The sequence below is a fragment of the Monodelphis domestica genome, chromosome 2 (genome assembly GCF_027887165.1).
Source record: "Monodelphis domestica isolate mMonDom1 chromosome 2, mMonDom1.pri, whole genome shotgun sequence".
Lineage (NCBI taxonomy): Eukaryota > Metazoa > Chordata > Mammalia > Didelphimorphia > Didelphidae > Monodelphis > Monodelphis domestica.
The window spans coordinates 313,443,286-313,467,932 of record NC_077228.1 but is presented as its reverse complement, the minus strand read 5'-3'; the positions used below and the strand labels follow the sequence as shown (position 1 = coordinate 313,467,932).

Sequence of the window (24,647 nt, the reverse complement as noted above, 5' to 3'; positions counted from 1 at the left end):
TGACTCACAGACCTCAAAGTTATCTATAAATGGTAATAATTGTTGCTATTCTTATTATTTTACAAATTATAGTTTAATTTGTTATTGATATTAAGATCAATTGCTTTACAAAGGAGTTTCATACCTGTCACAGTTCAATCATTAGATAAGTGAAAGAGCATGGGCATCTTGTGTAGTAAATACATGAAGCAGAGACTAGTTGAGATATTATAATTTGGGAAAATTCTCCATTTTCAATTAAAAAAAACAATTCAGGCAAATTAAACACTTAATAAAGCTCTATTCTGTATGCTTACAGAATGTTTTGAAAGATTACTATTTGATACAGTTAGAACTAAGAAACCATAGGCCACCAAATATCTTTATAGATGAAAAAAATGAAGTACATAGAGATTAGATGATTTTCCAACACTCAAGATTTATATTCTGATAAGTTCTATATATACACACATATTTACACACATATTAATATATGTGTGTATATAGAACTTGTCAGAATATGTGTGTGTTCTTAAAAAATCTTGAAGATAGGAATTCAGCAAATGTTAAATAAAGTAATTTATGATAAAGATTACTATTTCTTATTTATTCTTCTTTTGAAAAATTCCTTACCTTCTGTTTTTGAATCAATACTAAGAATTGGTTTCAAGGTGGAAAACTGTTAAGCAAAATAGGGGAGGCAATTGGGGTTAAGTGACTTGCCAAGAGTCACACAGTTAGGAAATGTCTGAGGTCAAATTTGAACCCAGGACCTCCTCTAACTGTCCACTGAGCCAGCTAGTTACTCCTTATTTATACTTCTACCACCTCCTCATTTTATGTATAGAAGTATAGTTGCGCATCTTCATTATATGGAATAATTTTCTCTAACCTTCCCCACCCCCATTGCTCAGTATATTGCTCTTCTCCTCTCATTCCATTATTTTCTTGAAATCAAGATATAACACAACTCCCAGACCATGTCTACTTGGACTTCTATAAAAAAGATGTTAGGGATCAAAGGGTACCAGGTATTATTTCTCTATATTTGTATATAAGCAGCTTATAATTGTTTCATCTGTTATTGTTGTTCATGATTATTTTTTTTTCATGCTTCTTTCATTCCTATGTTTGAACTTTAAAGTTTCACCACAACTCTGGTCTTTTCAAAGGATCCTCATATCCATCACTTAGAAGCTCATTATAGTGTGTGTGTGTGTGTGTGTGTGTGTGTGTGTGTGTATGCTTAATTTTAAATTTTTTTTCCAGTTTATATGTTGATGCATTTTTAATGTCCATTTTCTGACATTTTGCAACCCATGTTATCTCTTTACTTCATACCCCTACCTACTTGTTATATAGGTTACATATGTTGTCATATAATACATATACTACATGACACATATTGCATACACTAGAGAAAAGTCATAGAGGAGAGTGGTATGTTTAAATCTTCACTTGGACTCTTCATTTATTGAGGTGAAATCCATTTTCATCATGATTCTCTTGGAGTTGTCTTGGACTCTTACATTATTGATAATAAGTAATTGTGTACAGAGTTATCCTGGTTCTGTTTACTTCTCTTTGAATCATTTCATACAAATCATTCCAAGATTTTGGAAATCATCCTGTTTGCCATTTCTTATGTTTTACATTACAAGCATTTAACACAACTTTTTCATCCATTCCCCAATTGATGTACATTCCTTCTAATTGTGTTTTTCCAAGTTATCATAGACAAACTAGGGACTTGCAAACTTTAAATGCTCCCAAGATAAAGGACAAAGTCTGAATACTGCCTCTCTGGTCTGAACTCTTCAAGTTCCTGATCTGAGGTTGGGTCTGTGTGAAACTAGGCTGCCAATAGACTGTCCTTATTAGCAGCTCTCAGTTCAAAGGAATAGACTTGTAGTCTTCCAGGTTTCCTGCCTTGTTTATTATTCTGCAAATTAGACAGATGCTAGAAGAGATATCCAGCTCTTAGCTAGGTGTCTGAATCAAACACTGCTGCTGTTGGGTTTGGATCTTCCTCCTTTCTTAGTACATTGCCCAAGGCTTCCCTTCTTGGGAAAGGCATTAGGGGCAGGTCCTCTTCTCACTTGGCTCTAGATTTGCCAACTAGGATTGGGTAGTGGACAACAAAGCCACCATTTGATCTCCTTTCCCATTGTTATGACCCAATATAAATCCAGGGATGTCTCAGTTTAGGTCCCTTTTTTTTGCTAGTGAAAGCCTCTCCCTGATTGCTGGAGTCATCCAAGAACGATATGGCATCAGATAAGTTCCTAGTGTGATGATTTATCTTTCTCCCTGTCATGTCCAAGGACCAGTAAAAGATTCACTGTAACTTTTTCCTGTATTTCTCCATCATGATTCAATCCCAGTACATTTTAAAGATCTGTTTGAGGGATTGTAGATGAGTGCTCAGTTGCATTGCTTCCTTTTACTCTGCTATCATTGCTGCATCTCTTGCAATAAATTATCTAAATTTTCACCTGCCCAAATTATAGTTCAGTCAATTAGTCAGAGATCAATCTTTCCTCTAAAACCAGACCCAACATTTATTTACTGACCATTTCTCCCAATTCTTCACATTGGAAAATACTTCTTATTCCTTTTGCACTACCACCATTTTTTCTTTCATATAGAAGTCCCTGTACTCTATGGAAAGACCACTTAAACAGATATTTCTGAAATCAGTACATAATACTTAATATATGTAGTTTAAGTTTCTATTGTTATTCAGTATAGAGAAACATAAAAGCATTTCAAATCACAGACTGAAAAGGGGGGTGGTGGTGGGAAGCAATGCTTTATAATAAAGTTTTAGTTCTGATTTTCCAGCCAAAGGCAGAGGCCAGATAAATGGTATGATTTTTTATTCTCTTCATATCCTAACCAGACTCTTAAATGAAGATTTTGCCTCTTCATTCAGCTGGCTCAGACCTGCTTGGTATGGTGCTACAGGAGGTTCTATGTGTTTGAGTTTTTTATTATTATTGTTAATTTGCATGCTTTTTTAAGTTGAGACAGGTCTGGTTTTTCAATTAAGTAACTTAATGATTCTAAATTCTAGAAACTGCTTGCTACTCTCAGTTCCACATGTAGAAATCTCTAATTCATAGAATCCACTACCAATTTTTTGGTCCCTTCAATTTTTTCCTTAAACTTCATGTTATTCTTCTAGTAACTTTATAATGCAATTTCCATCCTCTGTGAAGTTTTTAATAGTTTTGTGTCCCACTGGTATCATCCCCTTGAATGTGACTCCATGAACCAACCAACAAAGCAAATAAACAACAACAACAAAAATAATGCTCCTATTAACAGTCTAAGGGAGCTAATCTGGGCTATAGACCTTCCCATATTACTCCAGGTATTTCCTTTCCTCTTTAATACATTTTGATGGTTTGGGCCTTCAAAAATTCTAATACTACTACTGACCTATTATGTAATCATCTGGAACTTTTACAGAAGCAAGTCTATCAATTGGGAATTAAATCTTATTCTTCTCTAAAGTGAATTTTAGCTTTTTCTTATATTGTCCTAGACTCATTTCTTGGCTTCTTCCTATCTGAATATCACCAGAGTTAAGAGACCAAAGTCATTTACCCGAATCCATCATCATTTCAAGAGACCTTTGACAGCTGAATTTCTTTTTCTTTTCAAAGGCCACAACTCTTGTTGGACTTCCTTCTGTTTCCAGTATGTTTCTGGCTCCAAACTCAGTGGTAGAGCTGGGATAATAGATATAATCTCAGATGATGAACACTTTGCACCTGTCCTACCCTAGCTGCCAGCTCTACCCAGGTAGCTTGCTTTCCATATTCCAAACATCTAATTTAAATGAACTTTTGGAAAATGCCTCATTCATAGGTTCAAGACAGCTTTATATGGAAAATGTCCTTTAAATTAAAGAACCATTCATTATATGTAGACAAGATTTAGCTACCTCTTATTGACTGTAGATTACATTAAAAAGTTATTAAAAGAACAAATGTGTAAACAGTTCTCCCTACCACTTTAGGGGTATAATTCCTACCTCACTCTTGGATTATTGGACTGAAAATTTGGCTCAGTTCCTGTATCACATTCATATGCAGATGAATATTTTGGATTGAAACCTTCCTTTGGGTTAGAATTTTAAAAATCTCTCCTGAAGGTAGTTCCTTGCTATTTGGACATTGATCTCCACAAACTATTAAGCCCAGATTAAAACTTTGGCATGCAAAGGGATGCTCTAGATCTTTTGTACTCACAAATTTTAGGCTCTCTCAACTCTTGCCACTGGTTGACAAGCTCCCCAAGGGTTTTAAGGGAAAGAGAGTATAATTGAAGATAAAGGAATTTTTGGATGTCTGCATACCTATTTACAGATTGTTTATGCATAAATCATAGTTTGTCTATCTGAGGTAATTCTTTTACCTTCATTAGTCTCACTGAAATAGATTTCTAGTATCTTCCATTTGGAGAGATATATTTTTTCCTAACATCCTCCACATGAAGATCACATCTGAAGCAATTTGGTCATTTATTGGATAGTCATTACACTCATTGATAAATCTGATTCTCTACCATTCCCATGCAATGGTTTCTAATTCTGCTTTCTAGATCTAAGTAAAATGAATCTAATCATTCTTCCCTACAATAGCCATCCAAATATTTATCATATTTTCTCTAAGTTTCTTCTCCATTCTACATACCCTTTATCTTTTCCTCAAAGGACATGTGCCCTTTAAGGGAGAAAAAGAGGTTAATTTATATAAAGGTTGGACTGAATTTCTTAAGAGTGTGGTCACCAGGAATTTATATTAATTCCAAAGAGATTTATTTACAATTTATTTACAAAATGTAGAAAGAGTGAGGTAAGAAAAATCAGAGAAAGGATAGGGTAAAATATCTAGCCTAAGCACTAAGTAATTTTACTTTTGACCCCTAGTCCAATCCAGGGAGGGAGAGTTGGTTGTTAGCTGGCCTTGGCAAAACCGAGGACCTGGGGAAAAAGTCTCTCAAGAGGCTGGTCTCTCCTGAGGCTAGTTTCTTCAGGATATTTTCTGAAGAAAGGAGTCAGCTCTTTCACACACTGCATGTCAGTCCAACAGTCTTATCAGAAACAAAGTCTCAAGTCCAGTCAGCAGATTTCTCCTTCAGCCTCCACTCCAAAGAATGAAGAAGTCTCTCTCACAGGAAGTGACCACTCCTTTTAAAGACTCTTCTCTTGTGTCACTTCCTGTGTCTTCCTCAAAATTTTACATAGACAAATCATAATCTAAAACCTTGCTTAGGAGTTCCCAGGAGGCAATCAGTCAATTCTAATTCATCACCCATTATTACACAAATGAGTCACAGACCTCCCACATAATGATTAAGTGGGATGTTTACACTTTTGGTGATTAGGTCTAAAAAATGGGCAGATCTTCCCACTTACCTTTAAGTAGGATGTTCTAAAAATAGGCAGGGGTTACAATTTTAATCCTCACAATCAGGGGAGAGTTAATTTTAATCTTCATAGCCCTAACATTTCACTATCCTGGTCATTTTCTTCTAGACATGTCAATTTGTTAGTGTCTTTAGTGACACGAAGACCCTAGATAATTTGGCACAATATGCAAGATGTGTGATCTGACGAGGAAAATAATAGAGCAAGAATGTCATTACCCTGGTCTTAAACAACATGTCTCTCTTAATGCAGCATAAATGAAGTCCTTAAGATTTTTGGCAGTTATATCTATTTGTGTACTGATGTTGAGTTTAAAGGCCACCTAAACTCTATGGTTTGGTTTTTTCTTTCTCAAGATTAAATTGGAACGTGTTTTTATTAATTTGGGGTCAACTGTTAATTAAAGTTGATTTAGCAAAATGACTTTCTGGATATAAAATAAGATAGTATTCATAATTTATCTAATCAGAAGTTATTCCCATTCTTTCTAAGTGCTATGACATATTTTATGTCAGTTTCCTAGTAGTCAGAGATGAAAGGACCTTTGTATGCATCTACTCTAATTCTTTAAGTTTGCAGGTGAGGAAACTGAGGACCAGAGGTATAAATATTATTTGCACAAATTCACACAGCTACTAATTGGCATAGTCAGGATTAGGATGCATATCATCTAACTCTTATGTGATTCTTTTTCCTATTTTTGTCTTGTACTATTGATTTCATAATAGCTAAAATACTTTTTTATTATTTCATTGGTTTGCTTTTAATTGTAATTTAAATTTTACATGTTTATAGTTTCAAAATCAAGTGGCTATTCAAGTATTGAATAATTTCTGTCTTGCAAATTGCCTTTCTCAATGACAACATGAAATTTGAAAAGTGATTTGGTAATATTTCAATTACTAGCTATCTAGTTCATTTCCCAAAAGTAAAGTCCAGAATATTGGAAACTAGAATATCTGTATATATCTGTATGTATATATATATATATATATATATATATGTATATATATGTGTGTGTGTGTGTGTGTGTGTGTGTGTATGTATGTGTCCAAAAGTTTGGATTTGGGCATTTGTCATCCTTCCTCAGTATTCACAGTATTCTCTTCCTTACTTATTGCAGGGAAAAGCAAAGGACTGTTCCTAAAACCTCCATTTAAGAACAGCACTAAATCCAACTATGACTTCATTTTCTACCTAGCTATATTCCTTTGGCCTTCCCCATCCTTCCTCCTTATTACTAAGTACTTTCTCCTTCCCTCCCAACCCTCTTTTCAGATTTCTTTTCTATGTAGCCTTCTACAATTAGATTTTAAACTCCTTGAGGGCAGGGATTATCTTTCTTTTTTATATTCATATCCCCAATACAGCACAACTTTCACATATCAGATGCTTAATAAGTGTGTTTTGACTGATTAATTTTTTTATAAATGTCTGTATGTGTATATACAAACATGTATAACAAACCTGTATACATGCATATCTTTATAGATATATATGCAATTATTTGATGTGAATTCAATTTGGCATATATGTTTTAAGTACCTACTATGAATAAAACACTATATTGGATTCTAGGTACCCAAAGGTAAACCATTGCCCTCAAAAATAGTTGTATTCTAATGCACATATTATAATCACAAAGATGTTCATGATGATGATGATAATGATGATAATGATGATGATGATGACAGCTGACTTTTAGTTAGTGATTAATTTGTACAAGTCTCTGTACTTAGCCATTTATGATTTTCTTGTAATTTTATCTTCATGGCAACATTGGGACTTAGGTACTGTTATTATTCCCATTTTACACATGAGAAAACTGAGGCACAAATTAAGTGATTTAAAGTACTGTAGCTAGAAGTATCAAAAAAGAGCAACCATGCTGCTGTAAGGACTTGAGTTCATAACATAATAGGATCAGATAATGGAATTTGGCATGTTTAATTTGATGGGAAAAGAGACATTCATGATTACTATGTTCCAGTATTTAAAAGGCTATAATGTAAAGAATTAGATATCACATGTTCTATTTGTCCCCACAGGGAAGAACAAGAGATAGTAGGTAGAAGTTGCAAAAAGGTAAATTTAGATTTGATGTCAGGAAAAGCTTCCAAATTAGAGCTGGCAGAAAATCAGATGTTTTGTCTCAATGCAATGACTTCACATTCCTTAGAAGTCATTAAGTATATCCTCTATGATCACTTGTCAGGTATATTATAGTAAGGATTACTTGAATTTATGAGTAGTTCAAGATGACATCTTTGGTCCTTTCTATTATTCTGAAACTATTATTTAGATATGAATATGTCATTTCCCACAGTTCTATACTTTAGTAATATTGCATCCATAGAAAAATTCTTAGAGACCATACCTGTGATTTCACCAGTAAATTAAATTTCCATGTGAAGAAACTCCTATCAAACTAGCTTGACATTTCCATGAATTAACTTCTTAAGCATTCACCTAACATAGTAAGAAGTTCAATGACTAGCTCAGTCACCCAGCCAACATGTGTTAGAGGAATTCAAATCTAGTTTTGGTAGCTTTGAAAATGGCTTTCTAAACACACCTCCATATTGTATTCATGTTTCATTCTAATAATTTTCTAATGCTATCACAAGATTGCAAGCTAGTCTTTTTAAAATTTATAATTTAGTTCCTAGACTTGTAGTTAAACAACTAGCTAGCCACTATTGTATTGTTAATGAGCCATTATGCTTTTAAGTAGCTCAATTAGGTTGAGGATAGTTTCTGATCATCAATAATTTTCTTATTGTCTGAGGTTTCTAGAGAAATTGTAAAAGAGAATGTTTTAAAAGCTGTCCCCTACAAAGATCTCATATAATAAAAAAACAAATTAATAATTTTGAAAGTTTGAAGTTCCAAGGGAAGAGGAAAAATGAAGAAAAAGTATCAAGAGAGATCTATACATTGATAGAGATCATAATTGTCAGGCATGTTATTTGATATGTTTCCATAACAGGAAGAAATGATAGTGAACTCATTTAATTTTTCATCATTAATTAGAACTACAAGTGCATCTGTCTGCCTGGTTGGGAAGGAACATTTTGTGATCGTGAAACCAATGAGTGCAGTATTGAGCCTTGTGAGAACAATTCCACCTGTATCGATCTTTTCAATGGATACCAGTAAGTAATTGATTTCCATCTTCTCCTTAAAATGACTTAATTTCTTAAAACATGGAAGGCAGTTAGATTTTTTCTTGTTTTCATGTTCATTTGAAAAAACAAACAAACCATACAGGTAAATAGACAAATTCTGACATGAACACATTATTTCATTTTTATATTTTTCATGTGAAACTCTTAGAAAACAGCAACCTATGTTGCTAATTGAAAAGAATAAGTCTAAACTGCTTAACTCAAAATTAAATGCCAAGCTCTGGTTGAGAGGGGACAAGATTTTTTTCTATACGTATTTTAAATACAATTAATATATTGGACTCCTATATATAGAGAGAGTATAAATAATAAATTATCTTTCAAAGAGTCCATCATAGAAGATAAAGATGGATTTCCTACATAGAGATTAAAATGAGATGACAAAATTCCTGCAACATTGTAGATAGCTAATATGAGGCAAAACTATCTGATGAATATGAAAAAATGGTGACAAGTTAAATGATGGGACAATGATAACTCTACATAGCTATTTGAAGTAATTTCTGTAGCTTTAAATAAAATGAACTGCTTTGTGTTCTTATCCCTTTTTACTTTCAAATCCCTACCTACTTTCCAAAGTAATACTTTAAAAGCTGTCTTTGGTAATCTATCTATTAGAAATAGTTTTTCTTTTAAGACAAAGTTCAAAATTAAGCTTCAGTTTGCAATGATAACATTCCATTTAAGAAAGAATTCCATGTAAGACTGTTGTCTTTTGGAATGGGATAACTAATGGAACTTATAGAATTTCCTTTAATGCAAGTTTTTTGAAAGGATAAATTCTCATATGAAGACAGTGTTTTAGAGGAGCAAGTCAATGGATCATGGAACCAAAAGATTTGGATTCAAGTCCCAGTTTTATTAACAAAGTGATACGAAGCTAGTCATTTTACTTGTTTTAACTTAATTTTTCTTTCCTTTATACTTGTACTATAAGGCTTCATCCAATTGAGCAAATGAAATTATTCTCACTTTATGTACTCATATGGTCAGTGACTTAGTGGCCAGATTCCTGGTCTTAGAATGAGGAAATGATGGGTTTAAATTCTGACTATGATGCTTACTACCTATATAAACCTAGGATATTCCCTGGATCTCTTTCTCCTAAGACAACTACAGAAGATTTCTAATATAATATATCATCAGGTGAGAGGAGATTTATAATGTGTTGTAATTAATTGTTCTCTCATACTAGAATTTTCTAATGCTGAGAAAACTATAGATCATGTATATAACCATATAAATATGTGTATGCAATCATATAAATATAATATAAATAAAAATATGAACTATTATGTTTCTAGGAAGCTTAATAAAGTGCCACCAATGAAACTATTTAGCCACATCCCTTGTGACATAGGTATAGAATTCCAAATGCTCTCCCATATTATAGACTTCTTCACATTTCACCAAGATGTTTACTTTTATTTACATTATCATATAGTTAAGAGGAACAGGCTTTGATTACAGTTACTGAATGGGTTTTCCAAGAAAATTAGTTTTAAAAAATTAAATTGTTCATTTTTTTTAAAAAGTAAAAATAGATTAATGTGTTACATTAAAAGGCCTGTTTTGAAACTAACTTATAATAATAAAATGACCACTTTTTTAATTAGTAAAAGTTTTTGCTTAAAGGTAACATGGAAGACATTTGAGAAAACAAGAGTTAACTGAATATAAGAAATATTCCATATGAGGAGTAATGGAGTCCTCTTGAAATTCACAAGTAAAGAGAGAGAGAAAAAGGAGAGATAACTGGATAGCTGGAGAGCAGCTTTGAGAAAACATTTTCCATTTTTTCCTGACAAAAATGGTATGATTAGGATTTCTTAATATGTTTAGAAAAAGAAGCTATGCTCTTACCATCAAAGAACGTCACGTCTGATATCAAACCATTGTGAAGACAATTTACACTTTAAAATAGTTCTGTTAAGTTCTTTACATAGCCCAAAAGGGGAAAAGTGAACAACTGATTTTCAAAACAGAGATGTCAGTTGGATTATTTTCTCTTTAAACCAATTCCAAACCTGTAAAAATGACAATACTGAAAGTAAGAACAAGGAATTATGTGAGAAAAAATACGTTAATATACAAAATACACATATATACTGAAAAACTTTAAAAAGACAATAATTTATTCTTATCATAGCTTTGTGATGAGAGGCATACTAAGCATGTTTTATATTTTGCTTGCTGAATAAACTGTGTTTGAATTGTGCTAAGGGCAAAAAATTTCAAGAGTTTGCTCTCTAAGTTTTCTAAAGGTAAACCATTTTTTTTCTCCAAAATTATAGCCAGGACACACAAAATTTATCCTTTTGGCCAAGGAGCCAAACAAACCTATTGTCACCAGGATGTTTTACTCTGTGCAACAGATGCAGATAATTAGTGCCCTAGTATTCATATATAGCTGGTTATCTTTCAGGAAAGTCTCAATTATTTCATTGTGTCCTCCCCAAAATTACTCATATGCTTACATTTTCCATATGCATTAAAAGATGTTTGTGAAGAATTCTGACTCATCTCAAGTAGCAAGTAATTTTCTCTCAAAACATCAAATATATCTCTTTTCCCCCATGACTACAGCATGATAATTCTGATTTTGTTGGCCAGCAGCAATCTCACAATATTGTATGATTCAATGAAAGGAGCTATTGCAAAGCAGCTGGCAGAGTTAGATGAATATATCTGGAAATGGGGTAGTGATGAGTGTAGAAACCATCTACTTTTTTGGATCAACTCTAATATTTATCAATTTATCTTATATTATAGAAAAGACTATTCTTTTCTTCTTGAAATTTCCTGTCCAAAATCCTTCATTTTCTTAGACTGGAAGCTTTGAATTGTGTGCCTTCCACAAAAATCAATGTCTTTTTGTTGTATCAATCATAATTGCACCATGTAAAGATAAGAGTGTCTCATTTCTCTGCTCTGATTGGTTAAGCTTTTCTAAAGTTCATAAAATTTATAAAGTTTATAAAATTCTACTCCTTTGGACTATTTCCTGATGCTATTACTAATTGATATAATGGCAGCTTGGTGGCATAGTAGATAGAACAGTAGTCTTAAGGAAAATCTGCCTGACTCTTATTAGCTAAGTAACCAGAGAAAAGCCATTTAATATCTAATTAGTTAAATTTCCTTAATTATAAAATTAATGTCACAATAGCACCTATTACACAGAGTTGTTGTGAAGATTGAGAAAATATTTGTAATGTGTAAATCTTGAAATTTCTCAGACTTGTGAATGTTAAAAATTTCCCCATCGGGGAATTCTCCATTGGAACAAATTCCCTACTGGAAACATTCCCCATTTTGATGTGAGAACTCGCCAGAATCAGAAATGGGAGGACCTCTACTCCACCCGTACTTAAGACTGCTTTAGGGGAGAAAACTCCTTGCTATGGGAGGACCCCTACTCCACCTGTACTTAAGACTGCTTTAGGGGAGAAAACTTCTTGCTAAACAATGAAAGTACTTGGACCCATGCTTATAATAAGGCAAGGAGTTCTTTGAGCCATGCCTGTTTTTAGAATTGATACAACGGGATGCTAGGTACCTATAAAGGTCGGGCAGGTTTTCTCTTGATGGGATTAGTCGACTCAGATGTGTTTTCTCTGGTTCAGCTTTACTGAGGGGATTAGTCGACTTAGCTGGAATTCAGATGGGCTGTCTTTTAGAAAACATCTACAGTAATTGGTAGATGGAAGAACTTAGGGGAGGTGACATAGGAAAAAAAATCCTATATAAGAAAAGGAATCTCTTGAGCAAGAGATCCTGGGAGGCTTGGAGATCCTTAGATCCTTAGATGCTTGGAGATAGATCCTTTTGGAGGAGGCCCTTTGAAGATCTCTTGGGAGGCTGACTCTGGCTGGAACTCCCTCTGGGGAGATTCTGTTCCCCAGACATCCTTGCTTAAGACAAATCTTGTGGTGAGTGATAACTGACTGGTTTCTTTCTTAAGGCTTAGGCCTGGGTTGGCCAGGCCTGCCCTGGGCTGACCTAGTCTTTTCTCATTAATTCCTTTTCTCTCTCCTTTTCCTTTTCTTTGATTACTCATTGTATTATTAATTAAAATCTCTATAAAACCCAGTTGACTTGGGTATATTGAATAATTTGGGAATATATTCCCTGGCAACCACCTTATATTTGATTTAAAAACCAAGACACTGTAGTGAAACATATTTTCTGCAGTCACAAATTTACTCACCCTCTCTTATATCTAGCATAATTTATATCTCCCACCATTTTAACTCACTACAGTTTACAACCTCAACCATTTTAATTATAACAGTTTATAGCATTAACTCTTTTAATTGCCACAGTTTGTGGCAGACAAAATATTTTAAATGTAACAAATGTGCTTAGTGTACAGTGCCTGATAAATAGTAGGTGCTTAATTATTACTTATTGCCTCCCACTCTAATATGTTTCTTTTGATTTGTGAGTGATTTCTATTTTATAAAAGACATATAGATATAAACAATATAAACATGCATATGAAATGTATAAATATAAATAAATATAGATATACACATGTAAATAAATATATGTATATAGATATATATGTACAATTATATCTGGTAAATTGCCCAAACCTGGAGTCATGAAGAAACTTTGGCAAAGAAATATATTAGAATGTTATATATCAAAAATGCTAGGTTTGAAGTGATTAAAATCATCTCTAATACCAGCTAGTTATGTGACCATAGGCAATTTGCCTCTAACAGATTCACACTGCTCATTTGCAAAATGGTGCTGATATCTCCCTGAGAGTGGTTGTAAAGCTCAAATGTGATGATGAATGCAAAGGAGCTAGCAAATTACTATAAAATAGTGATGCACCAAGTGAAACAATCTCTGAAGAATTTTTTTAAATGACTATCACCAAGAGGCCACTGGGGTAGGATAATGTGGGTGTAAGCAGTCTTAAGCCATATATCTGATTTGGAATTTCAAAGAATTCAAGCAAAAAGATAACATTAAGAAAACTTACAACCAATTACATGGCAATGGTGAGGAATGATAGAGAAATCAACCAAAGGTTCTTTCTGATGTCTATAAATATTAATAAAGTCTTCTAGTATATTGGCTTGATTCCAAGTTAGGAATTTATAGGAAGATACTGACAAAAGTCATAAAGGATCAGGTTACAAGGATAAGCTCTATCATTAGAAGGAACTTTAGAATCAATGAGATCACTGATGCATTTGAATATTTGAAGATGTCTCTTTGAATGCTATATGTCTGAAGAGAGATCGTGCCCCAGTAATGACATATTTCTATATATTTATCAATAAAATATCTATTTGAATCATTACCAAGTGTTGCTTGCCAATTTGCAACCAAAAGACAGCTCCTTTGCTATGTTCAGCAAATACCTTCTGCTTGAAGCCAGTGGCACAGTCTATTGTGATATATTTTCACATCCAGTTTGATGTTGAGAATGATATTGTTCCACAGCTTTAATGCCTCTGTAGAAAAGCAATTTCTTTGCTAGGAGGCTAGACCTTTATTTTGCATTTTACTAGTTTCTGGCTGCCCCTGATGATGAAAGTGACTAGGACCATTTAGTTAATAAACATTTATTTAGTGGCTTCTGTGTACTAAGCTAAAGGTACTAAGTCCTGAGGAATAAAAGTACAGTAAAAGTCAATACTTGATCTCAAGAAATTTAAAATCCAACCCAAAAAAGGAAGATGAAAGGGTAAGCCCAATGGGGAGGGGCTAGAAAGTCTCTAGAAAAAAACAAAGGAAAGCAGCCAGGAGTGAATGTGGGAAAATGAAGAAATAGCTTTCCCTGGGCACCCTCCTTAAATGGAGGTTCTGTGAGGAGGTCTAGACCTTCCATTCAGAAGATTTCTAAGGGTAGAAGGTATTGATGAGCTATGAGTGTCAAGGCTGAGGTGATCTTGTGGAATGATTATATTTTTGTGGACATGATGGAGAAGTCCCTAGGAGTACAACCAGGTGGGAAAGGAAGGAGATAAGACCAGGCAAATGATAGAAAATACATGAAGCTGTAGTGATGAAAAAGTTTGATAAATGTTTGTTGCAGCGTTCTTCAAAAAGACAGATGGAGATGCTTAGTGAGATAGTGCTGAGGCCATGCACTGTCCCCATGTAGCAAACCATAATAAAGAAATTTCTTGTCACCCTACCTGAATGAGGTCTCCTTTTGTTTTTCTTGGACATCTGGGGAAGGTAATGACTGCCTGAATGGATTGGACTCAATAATATCTAAGGTACCTTCCATTCTAAATATCTGATACTGTGATTTCCTAGGAGTAAATTCCAAATGTTGGGAAAATCTGAGCCCAAACTATGGCATTTGTGCAATATTCTGTATGTTTTCTTCATATTTTAAAACCCTAGTCCAAACTAAGAGGTACCTTGCCTAACGTAAGAAGAAAGACATTTGCTTTAGTTTGAAGAACTTCCCAAATTACAAGGATGAAGACAACCCTTTATGTAAGGAAAGGTATTTTGCTGTCCATTTGCACATTATGATCAAAATTGTCATTACGGTTACAAAAAGCAAAACCAGTAACTTGTAGCTACACTGTTTTATAGTACTCAAAGTTGTCTGAATATCACTCTTTACAAGTTAATCAGCATTTTTTAAAAATGAGAAAAAATCTTATAAATTATATGACGATGAAGTATTCCATGGGCTTCATATCTGTGAAGAAAGTTTGGGTAGGGACTCTATACAATCACACCAACTCAAAAACTCAAAATAAGTGAGAGTGCACCATGTTAAACTTGTTCACATATTTTCCTACATTAGATTTCTCTAATTCTAAGATTGCACTGAGTGAAAATGATGAGTATTGCTTAATTAGCCAATGTGGGAATAAAAGGTATGTTACTTGATACATTTGAAAGAAATTTAAAAAAATGAAAATATAAGAGTAGTTAAAAATCTCCTTAATATTCTTTGCATAATTGAGAGAACCATTGCAGCATTTTTATAATGACAACAAAAGGCCAGTAGTTCTGAATAGATGAACATGAGATCATCGATCTAGAGCTTAATGGCCATGTAGCAGATCATCCTCTCATTTTGTAAGACACAGGTCTACAGATATAAAGTCACTTTCCCAAGGACACTTGGTGCTTTGGATGCTAAGTGATAAGAACAGATTCCAATTCAGATTTCTTCTCTTAAGTTTAATACTCTATTATGCTGTATCATGACTTTTCCCAAATTATATATATATATATATATATATATATATATTTACATATATATGTGTGTGTATTTTAAAATATATTAAAAGAATATTCTTCTTTTCTTTCTCCAAACTACTATAAAATCTTAAATGACCAATGGATATAGATTATTGTTTTTCCTTTCTATGAATCTTTATCTGCTCTAGTCTGGAATTTATTTAATTTTGACATAGAGATAATATTTACTATTATAATGGACAGAGTTAATGCTTCTCTTTATGATTTTTAATACTGTCATATTGATTGTATATGTTGGTCTTTTGGTTAATTTTTTCACTACTACTCCATATGAATCTTTTTATATTTCTCTGAATTTGTATGTTTTATCTAACTAAACCGTAACAATCCATCATATTTATATACCTTCATTTTTTCAGTCATTCCTTCCTTGATACATGCCTATTGTGTTTGAATATATTTCTTAAAGAAAAACATATCCAGCTGAGAATATCCTATATTTAGTTTTATGAATTTTAAAACTACTGGTTCTAGAGCCAGATATTGATTCAAGCCCCAATTCTCCCACTTATCAAATGTAATCTTAAGCAAAGTATAGAACTTTTCTGGATTCAAGTGCCTCAGCTATAAAATGGAAAGATTACTGAATTACCTCTGAGGTCCATTCCAAGACTACATCTATGTAACTATTAAAGTATTAGGATGAATATATCAATATTTCATTAATATAATTAATTTCATCATTATATCAAAATATTTTTTTAGCTTTGAAGTCCTTGTTTTCTATGTTGAATATGTTGTGTAGACTACATTTTTATATTTAAATATCATGATTTACCATTCAAAATTCTTTTTAAAAATTCTGCTCTCTTTTCTTCCAACACAAAAGATGGAACTCAGGAATTAATCTACTTTGAATTGAATTATAGACTATATATACAAAAATACCAACCCCCTGAGAAATAAGTTAAAAACTCATGTCTTTACATGTACTCTACATCAAAAGGACTATGAGGAAACTAAATGTTGTCAGTCATAATTTGATGAGTGATGGAGAAAAATATATTCAATTGAGAGTTTTCAACCTGTGGACTCTTCCCTTATAGTTTCATTTGAGTTATGGCTTCTTTGTAATCTGAAGGAAATTCAAGGTCCTTTCATTTCACTGACTTTTTTGAACAGCTGAAGAAAATCAAATAATGGGGATGGCTTTCACTAGAGTAATATGAATTTTAAAGAATCTTCTTTCATTAGTCAATTATAAACATGTTGAAGTAAGCCATAATATGGACTATAACAAGCATGGCATAAATTATATGTGTGTGTATCCATAAGCACATATATATGTATATTTAAAAATCAAAATTACTTCTTCATATCTTTGACCATATGTTCACATTCCTTAAGAAAAATGTTAATATAATGAACATATGTTAGAATATCAAATCTGTTTTGGGGATCTGTGAATTCTGTATTCCTGAATTACCTCGATGTGCTCATCTATAAACAACTGGAGTTAACACAGTTTGGTGTTTACTCAGTTTCAAGACATTAAAAAGCAAATTGGGCTAGGGATGTAATTTGAATGCTGACTTCAACCTGCCTTCTGCTATTCCTGGCACAGTTTAGATTTTAACTGCCTTCTTTATTTCTGATTTTTCTTTCCCCAAAGCAGAGTCAACAGCTTTAGCTACAGATGGGGCTCTGTGTGGCAGTTATTGGACCCAGATGTCACACTCTGGAACATGTTTTGCCAGCAGCATCTGGCTCTGTTGTTGTCTCCTTAATTGGCACTTGTGTTGGCTCTTTCACCTGCTTTTCTGCTGGTCACTATAGAGTGGTCTTCCAGATAATTTTAAGATCTTGTTACACGGGATTCCTCTTTTCATCAAGAGATGTATATGAAGATTCATCATGTATTTCCTCAAACATAAATTAATAAGTACATACTCATTTTCAAAATACCATTTTAGTAATTTTTGCTTTTGTTAATATATTTTGTTGATATCTCTTCTTTTTACATTAATTTAATTTCTAAGTCTATTTCTCCTACTCATTTTTAGAATTATACCATTTAATAAAGAAATATATAAAAGTGCAGAAAAACTACTATATCAATCATGTCTTATGGTAAATGTAACATACCACATCCACACTTCACCTCTACAAAAAAAAGAAGGAATCATTTTCATTCTCATATTTCTGCTTTGTGATGAAGTTTGATCTTTATAATATCATGGATAGAGTTCCTCATACTTGTTGCATTCCTTGTGCTTATTTACAATATTGTAAACATTGTGTATAAATTATTTTATGGTTCTACTTTCTAAACTTTGTATTTCTTCTATCTTCCTCTGCTTTCATGGAGGCTTCAAGGTTATTAGAAGACACAATTTCTTTAGAAATTCCTCAGTCAATGAACATTTCCTTTTCTTCTAATTCCTTACTACTACAAAGAACATTGCTCTGAATATCTTGGCATATATACGGTCTTCTGGTATAACTCAACTTTGAGGTGGATGTGGAGTCATTATGTCTAATAGAAAAATTTCTGGGCCAAATGGTTTAGTTTTTTTAAGCCTTTCTTTTAAAAAAAATCTAAAATGAGTATTAACAGAGGAGTACTCACATACATGCAGTAGAAGTATAAAAGTGGATTTCATAATAATTCTGCATCTCTATTTCATATTGAATATCTTTTAGAAAAGCATACAATAAAATCTCCATATTTCTTTCAAAACCATACTGCTTGTCTGATTTTCTTCTGGAATTAGTTCTTTATTATTCTGTACATTAAATCTATTCTTATAAAAAAAACACTCAAAGAAAAAAATTAATCTACCTATTGCCTATGACAAAGCATGTATACCTCTGCAAATTGTGTCTATCACCTCTATATCAGCAAATGATAAATATGCTTCATCATATTTTTAATGTATAGATTGTTTTGCAATACCTTTATTTAATGGCTCTGTTAAGTAATCCTATTTTGATTAGCCTTAATTCAAAGAAGGGAAGGTGGTAGGCAAAAGAAGCTCGTCTGTTTGCAGAAATTACAGCTGTACTCTTTACATATTCATTCTCTTAAATGATGTATTTGAAGCTGAAGGTACTGTCACAGAAGAGGTGTTTGCCTTTGCATCTCCCGCACAAATCTTGCTGATGAGGTCTTTTGGGAGCCACATGGTGAAGTTTCACAGGTCTTCTAGAAACCTGATTGGTTATTTAATTGATTGTAGTTCTTAAGCCTTTAAAAGTAGTTCTTATTTGCTATATTTTTGTCTTTTGTATTAATTATTTTCATGGTTTTGTTCACAGTCTGCACATGTTCATAATAACTCCAGATCTTATACTCCATAATTTCTTTTACTGCAATAATATTTCACTGCATTCAGAAACAACAATTTAATTATACCCCACTGACTTTTGTGTGCATCATATATTTTTTAAACCCTTACCTTTCATCTTGGAGTCATATATTTTATGGTGTATATATGTATATATGGCATCATATGGTGCCATATATATGGCACCATATATACACCATACATATGGTGTATATATGGCATCATATATTTTAAGGGTGTGTATATTCAGGTCTCCTTTATCCTTTTCAGATATAAATGAAGTTCATCTTACAAATGCATCCCTACCTGCAGCTCCATAGTTATATGCCATCATTAAGAACATTAGTTGTGAGAAATAGTGAATAATTCAATAAAAATGTATTGATTTCTCCTCTGTACTCTGAACTGTGGTGAGGATTATGGATACAGAAAGAAACAGGACAGTTCCTGCCCTCTAAAAGTTCTCAATCAAATAAGGGAGCTAAACAGCAATATATAAATAATTTTCATTGAACAAATAAAATATAATTAATAGAAGGAAGGCAATAGAATTCAGAGGAGTTGTAAAAGACTTCCTATAGAAGAGGAGGTTTTGATTGGGTCTGGAAAGAATCTACTGAAGACAGTAGAAAGAGATGAGGAGGAAGGGCTTTCAAAGAATGGAAGCCAGCCCACAGATGAGAGACATGTTCAATGTCTTGTTTGAGGAACAGCCAAGAAGCCTTTATCACTGAATCAAAGAGTATATGCTAGAGAAAAATGTCTATCAACATTAGAAAAGTGGAGAGAAGTGGGAATCCTAGGTTATGAAAGACTTTAAACACTAAACACAAGATTTTATATTTGATCCTGGAGATAATAGGGAATGACTAGATTTTATTGAACAAAAAATGTGGCATCAGTTTAAACTTGAGTTTTAGGAAAATCTTTGGTAAGTGAATTGAGGATGATTTAACATGAGGGGAGATTTAGGGCATGAAGACCTACCAAGTGGCTAAACACCTATGCCAGAGACAGCTCACTATTCAGAAGAAATGGCATAATTGAGAATGTCTGCAAAAGTAAAATGCACAGGCCTTGGCAACAAATTAGCTATGAGGTGGGATGAAAGAGAGCTAGCAGTCAGGGAGGAAATGTAGACCACTTCAACTGGGAATATGGCAGCACCTTCAAAAGTTTTAGATAGGTTCATAGGTAGGGAGAGGGTTGAAGGAAAAACAGCTTTGGACATGGTGAATTTAAGATATCTTTTGGAAATCCAGTTTGAGATGTCCAGAAAACATCTGGAGATGTGAGACTGGAAGTGAAAAGATGTTATATCAAGATAAGGAAACTTGAGAATCATGAGTGTAGAGATGATAATTAAATCCATTGGGGCTTATGAGAACACCAAGTGAATAGTACTCTATAGAGAGAGAAGGGGAAAAATAAATATGACAGAGTCTTTTAAGACACACATTTAGAGAAAGAACATGGACAGGATGAGAATTCAGTATAGAAGCCTAAAAAAGGTGTGACCATATAGATGGCAGGGTGAGCCAAGAAAAACTGGTATCCTGAAAATGAAAAGAGGTTAATTAACAATATCAAAGACTTCAGTTTATTAAAAAAAGAGTGAGACAAATCATTGAATTTGGCAATTAAAATCACTATTAACTTTGGAGAAAACAGTTTTGGAGTTATGATGAGGTCAGAGATTGGATTTAAAGGATTTAAAAAGAGAATGACAGGATCCATCACCTGTAGATGCTCCTTTCAAAGAGGTTAGCCACAGAAGACAGAAATAATAAAGGAGGGACCAGGATGGAAGGAAAAAGTGAGGGTTTCTTGAAAATGAGAAAAACATATATATTTGTAGATAACAGAGTAGTGGGTAATAGAAAGGGAGAGATTGAATATAAGTAAAACAGGAACATTTCTGTTGTAGATGATGTAATAGAATGGGATTGTTTGAGTGGGTAGTGGGGTTAGCCTTGGTAAAGAGTCAGGTGACTTCTTCATGTAAACTGATGATGAAGGCTGAGAAAATGGCAGAAGATTTATGAGGAATAAGAGATTAGAAAAAGAGAAGAACAAGCTCACAGTAAATGGTCACAAAATTTTCTGTAAAATATTGGGGAGATTTCTCAGCTCAGAGGATGTGTGGAGTGAGAGTCAGGAAAAGACTGCATATGAATGGACAGATTTTAGAGAGTCTGAGGAGAATGGACAGCAGTGTTAATAAGGGAGGTATAGAAAGATCACTTAGCAGCAGCAAAGGAAAATTTGAAATTGAGAAACATAAATTTGTAGTGGACTCAGTCAAAAGGGTTGCATGTTTTCTCTATCTTCATGTACCAGCAGTTTGTAAAAGTGAAAGCTGATGATAAGAGTTATCCAAAACCGAGTTTGACAAAAGACAATACAATAATTTAGGAGGTACAGAAACTCAAGAGAAAGGAAGAGTGTAGTTTTAAACTGGTACACAAAAAGGACAAGATGGGAAAAAGGACAGAGTGGTTAGTATAGGAAAGTTGTTGATTATTTCGATTAGCTTTTTGGTTGATTTTCTAGGATTCTTTAAATAGACCATCATATCATCCATAAAGAGCGATAACTTGGTCTCCTCCTTGCCTATTTTAATGCCTTCAATTTCTTTTTCTTCTCTAATTGCTAATACTAGTGTTTCTAGCACAATGTTAAATAATAGAGGTGATAAGGGACATCCTTTTTTCACTCCTGATCTTATTGAGAATGCATATATTTTATCCCGATTGCAGATGATGTTAGCTGATGGTTTTAGATATATACTGTTTATTATTTTTAGAAACGACCATTCTATTCCTATGCTTTCTAGAGTTTTTAAATAGGAATGGGTGTTGTATTTTATCAGAGGCTTTTTCTGCGTCTATTGAGATAATCATGTGATTTTTGTTGGTTTGCTTGTTCATATGGTCAATTATGTGGATGGTTTTCCTAATATTGAACCAGCCCTGCATCCCTGGTATAAATCCTACTTGATCATGGTGAATGACCCTTCTGATCACTTGCTGGAGTCTTTTTACTAGTATCCTTTTTAAGATTTTTGCATCTATATTCATAAGGGAGATTGGTCTATAGTTTTCTTTCTGTTTTTGACCTGCCTGGCTTTGGAATCAGTACCATTTTTGTGTCATAAAAGGAGTTTGGTAGAACTCCCTCTTTGCTTATTATGTCAAATAGTTTGTATAGTATTGGGATTAGCTGTTCTTTGAATGTTTGATAGAATTCACTTGTGAATCCATCAGGCCCTGGGGATGTTTTCTTGGGGAGTTCATTGATGGCCTATTGGATTCATTTTCTGATATGGGATTATTTAAGAATTCTATTTCTTCTTCTGTTAGTCTAGGTAATTTATATTTTTGTAAATATTCATCCATATCACCTAGATTGGTATATTTATTGCCATATAATTGGGCAAAGTAGTTTATAATTATTGCCTTAATTTCCTCTTCATTGGAGGTAAGGTTCCCCCTTTTCATCTTTGATGCTGTTAATTTGCTTTTCTTCTTTTCTTTTTTAAATTACATTGACCAGTACTTTGTCTATTTTGTTTGGTTTTTTTTCTGCCAGCTTTTTGTCTTATTTATTAGTTCAATAGTTCTGTCACTTTCAATTTTATTAATTTCTCCCTTAATTTGTAGGATCTCTACTTTGGTTTTCTTCTGGGGGTTTTTAATTTGTTTGCTTTCAAGATTTTTTAATTTGCATTTCCAATTCATTGATCTCTGCCCTCCCTAATTTGTTAATATATGCACTCAGGGATATGAATTTTCCTCTGAGTACTGCTTTGGCTGCATCTCATAAGGTTTGAAAAGATGTCTCACTATTGTCATTTTCCTTAATGCAATTATTAATTGTTTCTATGATTTGTTCTCTAACTCACCAATTTTGGAGTATCATATTATTTAATTTCCATTTAATTTTTGATTTGGCTCTTGTTTTTATTGCCTGATGATCTGAAAAGGCAGCATTTATTATTTCTGCCTTTCTTCATTTGTATGCCATGTTTCTGTGACCTAGTTTATGGTCATTCTTTGTGAATGTGTCATGTGGTGTTGACAAAAAGGTACATTCCTTTTTGTCTCTATTTATTTTTCTCCATATGTCTATTAACTCTATTTTTTCTAAGATTTCATTCACATCTTTTACCTCTTTCTTATTTATTTTTTTATTTGATTTATCTAAATTTGATAGTGGTTGGTTCAGGTCTCCCACTAATATGATTTTACTGTCTATTTCTTCCTTCAATTCTCCTAGTTTCTCCATTAGAAATTTGGGTGGTATATTATTTGGTGCATACATGTTGATTAGTGATATTTCCTCATTGTCTATACTCTCTTTTAACAGAATATATTCACTTTCCCTATCCCTTTTAATCAGGTCTATTTTTGCTTTGACTTTGTCAGATATCATGATTGTAACTCCTGCCTTCTATCAGTTGAGGCCCAAAAGGTCTTACTCCATCCTTTAATTCTGACCTTGTGAGGTCTCATGTGTGTTTCTTGGAGACAACATACGTTAGGGTTTTGGATTCTAATCCATTCTGCTATTCGTCTATGTTTTATGGGTGAGTTCATCCCATTCACGTTCAAAGTTATTATTGTCACTTGTGGATTCCCTGGCATTTTGATATCCTCTCCTAATTCTGACCTTTCTTCTTTAGCTATAACCTTTTAAGACAGTGATTTACTTTAGATCAGTCCCCCTTGTCCCCTCCCTTGATATGCTTCCACTTCTAGCCCTTACCTTTTTGTTCCCTTCTTGTTTGTTTGTTGGTTTGGGTCTGTTAACTTCCCTCCCCCCTCTCCTTCCCTCCCTTTTTATACTCCAACCCCCGTCTCCCTCCTTAATTTCCCCTTCTCTCTTACCCTGTTGGATAAGCTAGAATTCTAGATCTCAATGGATCTAGATGTTCTTCCTTCTCAGAGTTGATTTCACTGAGAGTAAGGTTTAAGTAATACCAATTTGCACTCTCTTCCTCTCTTTCTTATAGGTGAATTCTTCCCCTCCCCTTCCCATGTGTATCTTTGTGTGAGAAAGATTATTCTATTTAGTTTTTTTTCTATTTCTTGAAGTATATCTTAGTACCATCAACAATTCCCCCTCTCCCTTTTTCTTTCTTTCCCACCTTTCTCCATATTGTCTTGATGCCCCAATCTTTTCCTATGCGTGATTCTTCTAACAACTCTAATGAAGGATACAGTTTTTCGAGAGATACACATTACATTTTCCCCACATATTAATATATATATATATACATATATATGTAATTTGATATAAATGTAATCTTTATAGAAGAGAGTTTGAATAAAAGAAAAAGATAACATTTTTCTCCTTTTCTCTTTCCTTTATATTTACCTTTTCATGTTTCTCTTGCTTTTTGTGTTTGGATGTCAAATTTTCCACAGAACTCTGGTCTTTTCTTGGAAATCTTCTATTTTGATGAATGCCCATTCTTTCCCCTGGAAGTATATAGTC

The 24,647-nt window shown here is 33.3% G+C and overlaps 1 protein-coding gene across 3 annotated transcripts in view; it reads left to right on the top strand.

Annotated features, from left to right (window-relative positions):
* EYS (eyes shut homolog) overlaps positions 1 to 24,647 on the top strand; it is a 743,667-nt gene that overhangs the window by 562,583 nt on the left and 156,437 nt on the right. For all 3 annotated transcript variants that reach the window (XR_008916582.1, XM_056818439.1, XM_056818440.1), the window contains exon 8: positions 8,453 to 8,574. Coding sequence is in view for 2 of the 3 variants with exons in the window: in XM_056818439.1 (XP_056674417.1) it covers positions 8,453 to 8,574 (122 nt within the window). In the remaining variant the exon portion in view is untranslated. The remainder of the gene's footprint in view (positions 1 to 8,452; positions 8,575 to 24,647) is intronic.